At 37.6% G+C, this 15,658-nt stretch overlaps 1 protein-coding gene across 1 annotated transcript; it reads right to left on the bottom strand.

Moving 5' to 3' along the window:
- Positions 1-1,338: 1,338 nt before the first annotated feature.
- LOC139745534 (uncharacterized) lies at positions 1,339-15,292 on the bottom strand. Its single transcript, XM_071655925.1, has 10 exons — positions 14,986-15,292; positions 11,934-12,149; positions 11,522-11,608; positions 10,503-10,724; positions 9,481-9,546; positions 8,233-8,289; positions 6,837-6,957; positions 6,180-6,405; positions 5,432-5,692; positions 1,339-3,089 (listed from the first exon to the last, which is right to left on the bottom strand). The coding sequence occupies exons 1-10, from the start codon at positions 15,005-15,007 to the stop codon at positions 2,268-2,270; spliced, it is 2,100 nt and encodes a 699-aa protein (XP_071512026.1). The 5' UTR covers positions 15,008-15,292; the 3' UTR covers positions 1,339-2,267.
- Positions 15,293-15,658: the final 366 nt, after the last annotated feature.

The following is a 15,658-nucleotide window of genomic DNA, read 5'->3' as shown; positions in this document are numbered from 1 at the left end:
AGATTTGCAACAACAAAAATCGTCATGATGATATCTCACAAACGGATCCTCTCAATAGTTGAAACATTTTCAAGATACATAATTTAAGAAAAAAAAAACTTGAATGATATTCATGTATAAAAATATCATTGCAAAGACCTCCCTTGAGTCATTTTTACATTGGGTTTTTTTTTTCACAAGGTAAGTTGTGTTCATACCCAACACTTTTTGCAACAATTATCCACTCGAATAATGCTAAGATAATAGCACACAAAGCCCTCTAGACACCATGGACTTGATATATAATGGAATTCATTGCCAAACTATGCCAAACAGACAAACCTTCTAACTTTCTTGAAAAGAAAATTAAAAGAAATGTGATGAAGTCAGTATGTAATGTAATAAGTTTATATACGTATATCGTGTATGCCTTGATCCAGCTTTATAATGAGACATTGTGTGGATAAGCAATGTCACTAGGACTTCTAAAGCATGTGATTGAATGGGATATGATATAGTTGAACACGTTAAAGGACAATTCCACCTTCATATACATAAGGATTGAGAGAATGCAGCAATATTAGTAGAACACATCAGTGAAAGTTTGAGGAAAATTGGACAATCCGTTCAAAAGTTACGAATATTTTAAGTATCTGCGCAGTCACTGCTGGAAGAGAAGACTACCACAGTGTATGATGTCACATGCGTACAACTATATAAGGAAAATAAAAAGAGAATTTCACAAAACTTTACTTTTTGAATAAAGTGCACAGTTATTCGACTTGCTACTGACGTATGTTAAGGGTAATATTATTCTTTTTGCCTTCTGAAAGAGAGAAGTCGAGTGTTCTTTTGTTATGAGAGAAAAATGGAAATATGTTGAATTTTCTTTATTCTTTCTTTATATCGTTGTACTCATGTGACATCACAAGCTATAGTGGTCTTTTCATCCAGCCGTGACTGAGCAGAAACTTCAAAAATTCATAACTTTTTGACGGATTGTCCGATTTTGCTCAAACTCTCACTGATGTGTTCTACTAATATTGCTGCATTCACTCAACCCACATGTCTATAAAGGTGAACTTGTCCTTTAAGGAAGCACAGATTGTCTCCCTAAGGTCGTGTGTCTCCTTATGAGCACAAAGTTCCCCTAAAGCAGGATCGATGGGTATACACCTGTTATTACATATATACAAACATGTATTCTTATTTCCTTGTGTGAATTAAGTAATCCAATTCGTTATATATTTCACCCCTAAGTTTAACATAACGACCTTTTATATACACCCTCCCCCCCCCCCCCGAACATGCGGGTGCACGAGACGACACTGTTGGCACGAGTCACACAGCCCACGATATTCATACAACCCATGAGTTATGCAGCCCACGAGTCGTTAGACCTCACGAGTCACAGCCCCATGAGCAAACACTTTGCATAATAAAGTCCCATGAGCAACAACACTATACAATAGTAAATTACGAATTATTATGAACTCGACACAAGGCACAAGAGGTCCATAAGCTCGGCACGGCAAGTTCGTCAGTAGGCAAATAAGGCCCGCAATCTCGACATACCGAAAGGTCAACAAGCTCGGCAGGATGAATAGTACCAACTACAAACCAAGGATACTTGGGTATTTGTGCGGGGTATCCCGATACTGAGTAACGACATAAGAAAGAAAATATTATGTCTCATGCATTTGCCATCAGTGGCGGATCCAGGGGGAGCGCACCTGGTGCGCGCCCCATTTTTTTCTTTTTATTTTTGTTATACTAAAAGAAATGAAAAGAAAAAATGGGGAGGGGTGTAAAGGTGCCCCCTCTTTACGGAACTCGTGGATCCACCCTGTGCCATAGACCCCTTTCCCCCAACATCAAGCTCTTTGGCTACATTACTTGTGGGTGTTGAGCTCATGGGGTGACACCGTACACGTACCTATGCCTCCTGTATTAAATTTTCTACCAGACTAAAACTCTGTTATTAAATCATGATTTTCATCCTGTTGAATTTAATGACCGTATTATATATGCACATCATTAATGACATATATTTTACTATGATTATCCGATGCTTTCCCTGGGAGATAAGGGCTTTAAGTGTCAATATATTCATTATTTACGATTCGTAAAGTTATATATCATGATATATCATGAATGCTATGAAAACTACACTGAACATAGAGGAATTTAATACACAAACAGTAAGAAATTTACGTGTTTCTATGGAATGTACAAATCTTCCCAGCTTTTTAATGACGTCATTAACAATACTGAAATGTGTAAAGGAATCACAGCATCTCTAGTCCATGGATATTAGGAATGTTATCGTAAATAGCGGTATCTATTTGATCCTCAGGGTTCTTAAAGATATGAAGATTTGTTCCAGGAGAATGTTCACCTTCAAAAAAAGACGTGGCGGGTTGTATTTTGTCTATGTTAGCATACTGATCTTCGACGTTTTCGTCAGTACGTGTTTCAAGAATGAGATACCCATTTTCATCCAACTCGCTTTCTTCTCTTTTCTTGCTTGAGTGTATTGAAACAGAATATTGAGAATCGTTGTGGTCCATCGCAGGAGGGTCACTTGTATCATTTCTATCAATAGTCGGGTAGTCTTGGCCATCTGGTGGTTCTCTGATGGGTGTGGACTGACTGCTAGTAGAAAGGGTGTCTTCGTGAAGTGACCTTTGAATGTCCCCACATCTGGCTGCGTTGTCAAAAGGTCTGGAATGAGTGGATATGTCTCTGAGTGCCTGTCCAATTGTTGCGACATGGTTGAAGTCACAACTCTCCGACCTTTTAAAGCTTTCTGGAAGTTCGTCATTTGTGACTCTGACTTGACTTACATTTAAATTCAGGTAGAGGTTTTCCTCAATGTCTTTTTCAGTCGCGAAGGCTCTCGATTTAACAAATTTGGCGTCTCTTTGCCTCTTCTTTAAAATTCCTGACATATCCGTGTATTGCTCTTTCATGGCATTGGCTTTTGTGATTTGACACTGCGAAAAATCTTCACCATTTTGGTGTTGGACGTCTTTGGGAAACGGGGAAATAATGTTCGCTGGACTAGGAGAATCTCGATTGTTGATCATTCCTGCCTTAAGGGGGTTGTCCTGTTAAGAAGAACAGCGAGTTAAGATAGTATGATGCTGTAGGGTTTTGATTGCTGACATTGTAAGAGTGTTAATATCGCCCTCAAGTAAAAAAAAAAAAAAAGAAGAAAGAAATGGCGTTACGACACTTGGTTGCAACTTTATTTCTAATTATGGGAAACGTCTTCACTGTAAACAAAATCTCGTCATACTATGATAAATAACTCGTCCTGCCGACTAATTTACTTCGTCCTGCTATTTTTGACAGGCTGGACGAATATGAACCAAAGGCGTAACCATGTTCGACGAAAAAATATTGGTCAAGCGAGTACAAACAATTTGTTCTGCAGTCGACACCACGAAACATCATAGCTGGACGAATAGAACTCGTCGAACGTCACCCTCCCGCTCGCTCTGAGCGTGCGCGGTCGATATGATATGCAAATATCAGGCACGCGTATTTGCGAAATCTGAAATTAATCAACCGCCCTCTGATATCGGATATGAATTGTACGTTTACACAGCCCCGTCGCTGTGCGATAGTAAAGTAGCGACAGGATTGTACGTATGTTTGTGCACGAGATCGTGATTACGCTGACAACCTGTAACCTCTACTAAAACGACGCTCATTATCAACTAGAAACCTACTTTGGAAGGCACCCTATGCCAGAAGGACTACGCAGTTCAGGAAGTAATGTTTGTTCTTATTACGGCTATATAAGCATTGAAATGGTCATCCTTGGGCTATGTCAGTTACAGTGACGTAGTGAGCCCCGGACACGGTGCATCTTGTAATTTGTATACACTGTAAAAAAAAAATAGTCCAGTTGACAAAAAAAAAAAAATAGTCCAGCTGGTGTCTGTATCGACCAATATTTATTAGTCATAGTCTAGTCCTTGATAAGAAAATCTAGTCCTGCTGTGATGTCTGAATCGACTAATTTTTTTTCGTCAAGCATCTTGACTAATTTTCTTTAGTCAGACGGACTAAGAAAATCTAGTCCTTCTGTATGTGGTGTCTGAATCGAGTAATTTTTTTCGTCAAGCATCTTGACTAATTTTCTTTAGTTAGACGGACTAAGAAAATCTAGTCCTACTGTGGTGTCTGAATTGACTTTTTTTGTCAAGCATCTTGACTGATAAGAAATGGTCAAGCTGTGCCAGACTGGACTACTTTCTTTTTATTCAATCTAGCAAACATCTTACTAACAACAATTAGTCCTGCTGGCCTTTATAAAGATCTTTTGACCCACTTCACAATGGGCCCGATGTCCCATGCGAACCTGCCACGTATGGTCTGCAGGATTGCCATATCCTAATGTCATAACACACAGCTCCGGGTGGGCCGGGGGCACTCCCTTTGATGTGATGGGAGTGTTGAACAATCATAACAACAATTCAATTCGATTCAGTTCTATTCAATTCAATTCAATTCATGTTTTAGATGTTCAAGACACCTTTTTCACCAGCATCGCGTAATGTGTTGCCATGCATTTTCATATTCAATATAGACGAATAAAACGAATTGAATTGAATTAAAATTAATCAAATTGAATTGTTGTTATGATTGTTTAATACTCCCATCACATCAAAGGGGGTACCCCGGACCACCTGGAGCTCTGTGTTATGACTTTAGGATAAGGCAATCCTGCAGATTATTATACATGTATGTGGCAGTTTTTCATGAGACATCAGGCTCATTGTGCAGTGAGTCAAAAGGTCTTTACAAAGGCCAGCAGGACTAATTATTTTTTCCTAGGTTGACTAATAAAAAACAGTCAAGCCTGGCACAGCTTGACTAATTTTTATCAGTCAATATGTTTGGCGAAAAGAAAAAAAAATAGTCAATTCAGACACGACAGCAAGACTAGATTTTCTTAGTCCGTTTGACTAAAGAAAATTAGTCAAGGTGCTTGACGAAAAAAAATTAGTCGATTCAGACACCACAGCAGGACTAGATTTTCTTAGTCCGTTTGACTAAAGAAAATTAGTCAAGATGCTTGACGAAAAAAAAGTAGTCGATTCAGACACTACAGCAGGACTAGATTTTCTTAGTCAAGGACCAGACTATGACTAATAAATATTGGTCGATACAGACACCAGCTGGACTAATTTTTTTTTTGTCAGCTGGACTAGTTTTATTTTACAGTGTTTCTATATAGTGCAGTGTTTCTTTCTAGCTCAAAGAAGTCTTGATATCAGTGACCTGCACGCGCCCATCATAATGGCTGTCTATCGTTAAAACAGATTTGAAATTCATGTTTTATCGTTCTTTTGAATGGTTATGCGTACATATTCATACAAACACATAATAAGTCACTGTGATATTTGAACATGCTCGAAAATTGTAATTGTTAACTTACACTGGAAACCAGGAACCCGTTTTCACGCACGCATTTTTCAGTTGTTGGAGAGGTATTCTTAGAGCGAATAAACCTGACGTCTCTCTTCATTTTCCTCTCCATTGTTCCTGACATATTCAAGTACTGCTCCTCATTTTCGGTATTCGCAGCCGTGTTTTGCCACTGCGCTATGTCGTCGCCATCCTGGTTTACGACGCCATGGGGAGGCCGGGGAACCGTGTCCGCTAGATCCCTGGCCATCTTTCCGTTAAGAGTGTGATCCTGTTAAGGATAATGATTAGTAGAGGGTGGCATTCAATGTATCATGCTAATTGCTGTCATTGATTCTTAACTATGGTTCTATGGATAACTAATGCGTTTCACAAAATAAGTGTACTAACGTCTACTTCAAGGATATGTGTACTAGTATTCTCGCCTCGCTTGAAATATGGCGTCATGAGGCTGAAGTTTTAATAACTTCAAAAGCTGATAAATGTGACCCCTGCATCCCAAAACCAGCAAAAAGTCGCCAGACATGGATTTTTATTTAAGGACAGATTCTGATAGAACAGACTCTATATAAGCTTTAAAATGATATATAACTCAATTCAAAGTTTATTAGGGAAAAATACTTTATCCCAAACTTCCTACAGGAGATATTCGGATCCTGATGGCCAACTACATTCTATGCCATGCGGCAGCAGGGAGAAATACTGCAAGGAGTTCGGTTCGAAAGTATCAACCTGCTATCTCGAATCACGTTGAGTACCTTTGCAGAGTGCAGGTAGCTGTAATACACGCCCTCCTGATCAGGTGTGGCGTCATCAGATCTGTAACCCGGATGCTCCGGCAAAGGTCGATGCACTATGCTAGCGACAGGACTGATAGACTCCAATGGCTGCTCCGGTAGAGGTCGATGCATTATGCTGGCAATTGGACTGACAGACTGCATTGATTGGGCATTTATAGTTGAATCCTCTGGGCGCCTCCGTTTTCTTCGGAGTGAAAAGGATACGAGAACAAAAGTGAAAGGGATCGTTCATAGCTTTGGTTGAGACCTATCTTCAGGTTTCTTACATTTTTTGGTGAGATAATGAGAAACCTCTTATGAAATATGAAAGGGTGAGTGTGTATGTGTGCGTGAGTTTGTATGTTTGCGTATGTGCCTAATCTCCATAAAATAACAATGGACAATGACTGCGAACACACACAAAACACAGACACATGTGCTCGCGCACACACACACCCATAAACACACACCACAAACAAAATTCAATGTTTGTGTCAATAGAAATCAGCGCCCCGGCCAGCGCATCCCGCCCCCCCCCCCCCCCAAGACACACGCAAGCACACACACACACACACACACACACACACACATTCATAGACTGTACAAGAAATTGACAAGCAACACGTAAACACTAACCTCTTTCTGTGATGGTAGCACCAAGCCACGAATGGAATGGCAAGCAGAATGAAAACAACACCCAGAAATGTTCCAAGGGTATAGCTAGTGATCTTGATCTTTATCTCCAGAGGTCCAGAAACTAAAAAAAAAAAGTTAAATCAATTAGTTGTCACCATTAGGGGTCGCGGAAGCGGGGGGGGGGGGGAGGAAAAATGGGAGAGGGGCTGTGGCTTCATCTTTGGCTCTTTAAAAAACATACACACATAAACCACATAAAACAAGACAAATCAAAGAAAAAATCGAAACAAAACCCATGACCATCCGATGGATCCGCCCGTGCCCTCCCCGACCATTGCCGACCCGCAGCACTCCCAAACTAAAAAAAAAAAAGAAGATAAATAAGTGAACAGAAAATTTGAAAAAAAAAAAAACATAAACAATGGAACGTGAATCATTGCACTTCAGCGGGGCCTTATTCTCAAATCTCATTCTTGCAAAAAGTATACTAACTATAAACTTTCTCAAAGTTGCATTTCCTATCATTTCTTGTCGCAGGTTAAGATTAATTGTACATCATTATGATAAAGATGTTCCTTTCCTCTGGAGACATGTTGTCACTTTTGTGATGCAAAGTCAAGTAGGCACGAATGTAGGCGTGTATTCATTGGCTTATACCGATATTAACCCATTAGTAAATAAACCACCCGTCTTGTTACTCTCTTAAACGCCCGAAACCACCCATTCGCTTTTTGATAGTTTTATGTCTTACCATAATTGTTTTCATAGAGAATATATAATCAAACAATTTGAAAGAGGTCAAAGATGAACAGAAGTATGTCAAAACTACTTCTGTGCCACACCAGTAGTCTCATCGTAAAGTCTTGATAGACTTTGAATTAAGCATAACTTAGACAAAAATAAGGATGCAGTGAGCTATTTTATAATTTAGACAGATGTCGAAATGGGAGTAATATTGCTGTACCGTCCAGAGAACGATAGACCATCATGTACAGAATCTTCAGTTGTTCAAAGGCTAAGTGACTACATATGCAACAAAATATTTCAGAATATTAAATTAACTAATGAAATATGTAACAATTTTTAAAACAGTATAGTAGATTGCCGTCAGTCTCTCCTCATAATATAGGTCTCTATGTATACATTGACTGTAGCTTTTATACAGGCATGTGTCTACACAGGCATGTTTTCGCGTCCGTGATTGAATCTAGTATATTTTCAACTTCGTTTGTGGCATACCAAAACATGAAGAAAAAAGCGAACGCTTTGGAAAAAAAAAACAAGACACACATTAACTGTGATCATACTAAAGAGATTAAAACTATACCACTTTGATGCTTTCACATGTTAAAAAAATGAATTGAAAATTATGATTTCATCAGAACACAAAGCTCACCTGAAGATGTGATATCAAATAGCAATGTCGTCATATCCTGGGTGGGCTGAATCTCATCTATTTATCAAAAGAAGATGGAGAATTTGCAGTGCATACTATATTCTATACGAGATGTCCCCTACTTACATTTCTTTGGTAGACTACTATTTCTCCATGTCATCATGCATCGAAAACAAAAGTACGCTAATATGTACCCATCATTTGATCAGTAACGTCAAACAACAGTCAGTTCATGTTGATCGAGTGACATAGTGTTTAAGGATGGTTATTGCGGCAAATCCACAGTCCATTCATAATCCCTTTAACACAAATATGAATATGAACCGACATCCTAATCGATGCTCTTAATAAGATATAGCTAAAAGGCAGCAATTATTCGTACTCTTTTTTCGTAACATTACCAGACTTCTTAATAAATGCTTTATTGATCGTCACGAGTTTACATCAAACCAAATCGTTAACGGAGAAAAGCCAAATGTAAGAGCCTCATATCATAAGCAACGCTTGACTAAAATGGTGAACTCGAAACAAATTGAAGTATGTTGAAATTTTTGATCTAAATGTCGTTTAGTAAGAGTGCATGTGAGATGGATATAGTGTGCCTGCATATCATTGTGGTCGCGCCTGTCAGTTTGCATTAGGTCGGAACTACGGTTTGGGCATTTAAGAGAAGCATGAGGATATACCGTGGAGGCCTCATGGATAACTATCTGGAGCTTAGAAATTTGCTTTGATTGAAAGCATTGTTTAGGGAGAAGAAGAGAACAAGATACCAGGTTTCCGTGAAACCAGTGTGATTTACTAGTCGGAACAATTTTTCACTCGGTGTGTATTTCTTCAGTAATGCCTTGACAGAATGACCTGCACAGTAGTGGTTATCGTGTTCGGCCAAAAACGCGTCACCTTGCATGTTTCTGATTGACTTTGTTTATTTTGTTTTTTCTAGGTGAACGTCGGTTTTAGTGGCTAGTCAAACAGAAGTATTAAAGAATATAAGTCTCTTAGGATAATGCATTTTGACATTGTATCAAATTATTATTTGTAACAGCTAATTTAAAAAAAAATGAAGAAAATCACTTGCAAAAAATGGGAAAGCCACAGTTATCAAGCAGTAATCTGCTTATTCTTTCCTTGTACTCATTATACTCATTCGTATGAGATGCATAACTTTAACAAATCAGTTGCAACTGGCGAAGGGGTTGACAAGATGTTGTCAGAGGAAACTGTAAAAATAAACACAATACTTACTTAAAGTACTGTATGCATTTTGCGTAGTCGTTGATGTGTTGTTTGGATCATCTATCCATACATTATCTGTAATCAATTAAACTTATAGATATAAACCTTTAGCAATCGACCTGTGCAACATAATAGCCCCAATCCCATTCTTTTATAGAACTATTATATGGAAATATGAAACACTCTTGTTACCCGCAACATACAATTGCACCTTTTTATTTCTGTGAAAGAAAGGGATGTGTTCGTCAGGTATTCTGAATGGTTGGTAAAAATACACAATGCTTATTCACTTCCAGGTCTACGAAAGTGAAGACAGAGAGCAAGTACTCATCAAACTGCAAACATTAATCACGAAGAGATCGATGAGTCTATAGTTATGAATTATATGATAACAACAAAATTACGAATCCCCTGCTCTTCATTCGCACATGATTGTGAAATGCCATTAGGATTTGACATGGTAACGCTGACAATCAGCCCATCACATTTTCCTCTTTCTATGTTCAGAAGTGCAAATTGTGACTGGCATTTTACAGAAGCTGTGAAGTGATATAAAAACCTCTTTTGATTTAACAATGTTTAATAGAACTCTCATTTATCATACTTGTGGTAGCTGTAATGAATTTGTTTTTGTCACCCTGAGTGTGCAGCTGAAAGCGATTAAAGTTCGTGATCTCAGACTTTGGCAGGAACATATTATTTATCATTCCAAATTACCGCAATGGGTGAAAGAATACACACTTTATTTTACTCACATTATCAATAAAGCTCAGAAGCGATTCAAGTAAATTTACCAAAATAAAGATTAAATAGAGCCTTGCTCTTTAAAAAACAATACTGATGCCCAATATTAACCCTCATCTACATAAAAGGATTACTTTTCAGACCTATAGAAAATATAACTTAAGTTTCGTAAAACTATATGCGTAGAATAGACAATACTTTACATTCATTAATTCATTTTTCCCGTTTCCAACAAAAAACATAAAGATATTCTACAGAAATTGAATACATAAATTAAATCACAATACCATCTGTTTCATTTCTGACTGCACGGCATGCCGGGACAGACGAATTCCAAACGGGGAAGTAAGTCGAACGTCCGGGTATTCCCGCACACTGCAATGTCGGGCTCCCTTGGATGATGAAACCTTTGTCACAGGTAAAAAATATCTCGGACCCAAAGCTCGTTATGTTTGAGTCCCAATAACCATTAGACAAATTGCCGGGATGATCACAAAACCCGGCTGAAGCTACCAATGAAAGCGAAAACCAGAAATTAAACGCTACAAAATACACCAAGTTATTTTCAGGTCATATAATCCACATCTGTTTATCTTGCCGATGTGAAAATTCAACTAATCAAAAATCAGTCAATGATTTTGCTTGATTGAACAAAAAGTGAAGGCGTGAATATTCAAGGGATATAGCTAAACATTTTTTTTTGGGGGGGGGGAGGGGGCGCCAATGGTATATTTGCATGCATGACTGCAAGATAATAACAAATGCAACAGATTTTGAAATTGAAAGCCGTTACATTTAGTCCGATATAGCAAAAATCCAATCAGAACAATCAATATCTTAACAGTTTCATGGACTTGTAATTGTTTCTAAGTTACTTGTATTACTCTTGTATTACTGTGTGATACAACAAATTTTGAAATCCTGAAGTAGAGAAATACAGTGTATGTTGTGTATAATGCAGTTGTCTTTGTATAATGTTTTGCTTTTGTTTTTGTGAACGTGAATTGTGTTATGAAATAGAAGGAAATTCGAGTAAAAATGAAACTAAAAAAGTATGTCTAATAAGCTTATAAGTCCAATAACGTGCATAATTTAAAATATAGGAATCTTAAAAAGAGTTTGCATAACTTACCTAGAAAGTGTCGTGAATTCAAACTGCAAGAATGTTTTGAAATATTACGATTTTTTGAAGCATGTTCACATGATGACTAGAGTTGACATATGCTTACATTCACACATTGTATTTATACTACAAACATAAAAGAGAAAATGTTCAAATAATTGCACTGTACACGTTTTATCTCACCCTGGCATTTGAGTCTGACGGCTTTGTTCTGAGGGCAATCGGTTCTGGTCGATGTACACTCCTTTACATGTGTATACCTATCATAACCTGTATAATGATAATGTAGAATTCAGTTAAGAATTGTACATGTACTTTACCGTTTGGGCATTCATTCGACAAGTTATTGTGAATGACAATGGTGTTCTCTTATTTTAAGGAGAAGAATCTCAAATGTCAAACTCGTCTTATTTTAACTGCATGCTGCACCAGGAACTTGGGAGAGAAAATTAGTATTTAGGACGGCAATGATAGGCTTCCCGACACCGAAATACAAAATTTCTGCTTCTTGCTTGGAAATATACGATTATCTGCGATATGATTATCGCTAGTGTCTTTGTTGAAATGGAAATGTCTGTAGTAATGCAATAGTCACCGTCAAGACATGATAGCCGTTGAAACCTGATCGGTGTTGCTGTGCTGAGAGAAGTCTGCGACGCATAATGCTCCGCCGCTGGGAAGCCGAGTTCTCCACAGACCAATTCAGCAGCTTGGTCGTTAAAACCACTGTAGCATACATATCGATCTGAGTCGAGCACCACTAAGCCTTCCAGGGGAGAGGGTCCGCCAATGAGCTTCACCGATGGTACCCCTTGAAAAAGAATGAACAAAGTTATTCAGGTTGCATGTGCATGTCTTTTGAAAATGTTCCTACTACACAGCGTTCGATGTAATCATCGTATGAACATTGTATGATGTAAGGTAATTAACGCTTTACAGCCTATAAAAGTCCATGTCGACGTATATCGGCGCAAATCGATGTCTCTTTTTCTAAAACAAAGTTACCATACGCTGAGTGCAGTGTCCAAATGAAAAGTAAACGAACTGCAGTTCTGAAACTCTTTTTTTTCCCCCGGCAATGTATCTTAAAGATACTGTCTACCATTGGCAGTAGTGATTAAAAAAAAAGGTTCGAGATATCACATACGGATGCATATGTTTATGTCGGTTATATCACAAAACATCCTACCACATAACAATTTTGCAATGAAGCCTGAAATGTAAGGAGATATCACGATTTTTCTCAATAAACCATAACTGTAGGCGGTTTAGTCTAGAAAAAAATATTATAACGATTGCTCATATTTTGTGTACTACTTAACATTGGTTATACTGATTCAATTTTTTTTTTACATTGGTCGTTTTTATCCTTGACTCACATTTTCGAACTATTTTGAAGCACTAAAGCTGGGTTTTTGTTTCATCTGCAAATGGTAAATAATGCATTTAAATACATAATTGGAACCTTTGTACTGATAGTTTTTCTGGCGTATGGTGGCAGTTTAGACAGAAATAAAACATTCTGAAATGTTTACCGTTGTAGTCTTAAGTTGCAAAAGGAAGGAGTTGTCTTGGCTCTAAAATTAAATTTGCAAAATGACTTATTCAGAAAAAAAATAAAACAATTCTCAAAGAAAAAAAAAACAGGTACAATTGAAATTCATTCTGAATAATGCATGATTTAGAATACACAAGATGAATGGCAAGTACAAAAAGTCTAAATGATATGAATTTGATTCCAGCTGATACAGCGTGCAAAACCTTTGGTTATTGCTGACTAGTAAATACTGAATATAATATTTTTACATTCATTTTGTTTTCCTTTCTTTAATAATTGACTTCAAGAGAAAACTTGTAATGAAATATTGCAAAATTTACAACCCAGAGCTCGTAAAATAATGTATCCATCATTGTGAAGCACGCGCGTCTCAGTTCCTCTCTGTCTTTCATGATCTCCATGTATTCAAATATTTTAACCTCATTTGAAACTAATCGTGTTTATAAGGCAGGGAAAGGTAAAAAGAGTACCCCAAAAAATGAATTCCTCACATTTCTCGAAGCAGGCAGCATGTTGACCTGTGAAATCAGTCCAGAAGGATTCATCGACATCGACACACACACACACACACACACACATGACTGAAAATGAATGTCATTGAACCTTTTTTTTTTTCATCTGTTTTAAACGTTTAGATTTCGTTATTCCGAAGGTTCGTTAATCCGAAAAAGAAATAAGGTTCGTTATTCCGAAGGTCCTTTAATCACAAAGTATATAGAAAAGGGCTTGTTATTTAGAAAGTGAATTGATAGTATATTGTCACCTTCTCTTCATTTTCGGATCACGGAATCTTCCAAGTAACAGGGTTTTGCTTCTTTTTCTTCTTCTTCTTTTTCCATTTTAGGATTAAAGATCCTTCGGAATAACAAACCTTTCCGAATAACGCCACTTAATGTACTAACAAACCCTTTTTGCCTTTTCGGTTTGACGAACATCTAGGTATATGGAATTTATGTGTGTTTCGGAATAACGAACCTTATGTCATTCAAAGAACTTACGAAATGACGAACATTATCCGTTTTAAGGGGGAGGGGGGGAACCGGCTCACAAGGAGTATTCAGTGCTGCAGAGGCATGTCTCGCTGCTCCTTTTTTATCCAAAGGCAACGTCGGCCGCGGAGTAAGGGGCGGGGAGGGCAAGGAAGGAACGTGCAGCCATTGCTATCAAATAATTATACTAAGTCACCAAACATATCTCTTAATGCTACGAAGTGACGAAATAATCAACACATACGAAAAACACTCTCTTTTAGAGAAAATACTGAATAAACTCGGGATTATCTCTTATATGCAACAGTTAATTTCAATTTCAATTTCAATTTTATTTAGAGTTAGAGATTTTGCTGCTTACAGCTAAACCGTACAGCAGACAGTCACGTAATTAAACGGGGAATATGTTTGTCAATCAAAATAATAAATTGACACGGAACAAAACTCAATTAGATTTAATATTAACCTTAACAACTTCGCATTATTTTCACCAAACTTAAATAAAATTTAAGTAAATATCTCGTATATCATTACAATATTTGCAAACATCATGGATAAATTAATTTTATTGACCCTTCAGCGAAATCTATAGCTTCCTCATCTCAAGCAACCAATTCGTATATTTCTTTTCTATTTGAATCATTTTGGCCAAGAGCCTTTAACATTATGACGTATCAGAGAGTGAAAATGTGAAGTTACAATATCGTATTTAGGCAACGTTTTATGATCTTCTTTCTCATGACTTTTTTTTTCATCAAATGTTTAAAAACATACGTTGAACTACGGAGACGATCACGTCATAATCATGCCGAAATGATACAGTACTGCCTTATTTCAGACTATACTTTAGAATTCATGAGTGATAATGACGTTCACTTATACTGTAACTTGCTCTCCGTGCCACTGATGTAAGACACATAGGCCTAATCTTTCTCTTTATAACATTATATAAAGACTGACATTGTTCTCCACCCCCCCCCCCTCAAAAAAAAAAGATAAAGAAACTGAAATAGATGTATGATAACATAAAATAACAAATATCAATTCATATTCATGAATGCATTAACGTTCATTATTAGACCAACGGCACTGGCACTTACCTTCGTAACACTTGACGCTCATTTTGAACTTCACTGGGTAGTTATATATACCATATCGACATCTTCGTCTGGTGAGCTAATGACAAATGAAGGGATGTCTGGTTGTGATCCTGAATCAGCATCAGGGACGTTTTGTTGGCTATTACATCGCTTATAAAGAATCCCATTATTCTGTTGTTGACAGACTTAATTTCAGTAAAAATTCGACGTCCGCGAGGAGCCTGTACAATCCAACGGTCACTGCTGACGACACATCTTTGATCGCACCACACTTCTCGAACCAGTGGTTCTCCCTGGCAATTTAGAGTTAAATCTGCCGGACATGAAGTGTAAAAAGGGGCACAATGTAATCAAGTGGCAAATGCCTGATATTGAAGGGAGAATATTAAGATTGTGACTAAGTATAGTGGTCCTTCGTCACAAAGTCCGCAACATGTCAATGTTAGGAACTATTCATGGACACTAATTCACCTTATATTTTCTATGAAACAAAAATGGAATCTAAATTCCTTGGCAGCCACTGTGTATGAATTACTACAAAACCTTGGACTGCTTGTATTCTAAATCGGGCGTCGGTTGAGAATGATAAGGGCGTTAAGTTGCCTCTAAACCCGTAGTATTCAAGACAATTTAACGCCCTTCTCATTCTCAACAGACACTCATTAATGTTTTG

Source organism: Diadema antillarum, unplaced genomic scaffold (assembly GCF_040938485.1).
Source record: "Diadema antillarum isolate AM-2024a unplaced genomic scaffold, OU_Dant_1.0 seq00001274_RagTag, whole genome shotgun sequence".
NCBI lineage: Eukaryota > Metazoa > Echinodermata > Echinoidea > Diadematoida > Diadematidae > Diadema > Diadema antillarum.
This window is presented reverse-complemented; position numbering and strand designations above follow the sequence as displayed.

Bases quoted from the DNA above. Each gene is read 5' to 3' on its own strand.
- LOC139745534 (XM_071655925.1), bottom strand. From the start codon at position 15,007: ATGAGCGTCAAGTGTTACGAAG. The intron at 11,609-11,933 runs GTGACTATTGCA...ATCATTATACAG, and splicing joins ACGGCTATCATGTCTTGACG to GTTATGATAGGTATACACAT. The intron at 5,693-6,179 runs GTACTCAACGTG...TATCCTTAACAG, and splicing joins GCTACCTGCACTCTGCAAAG to GATCACACTCTTAACGGAAA.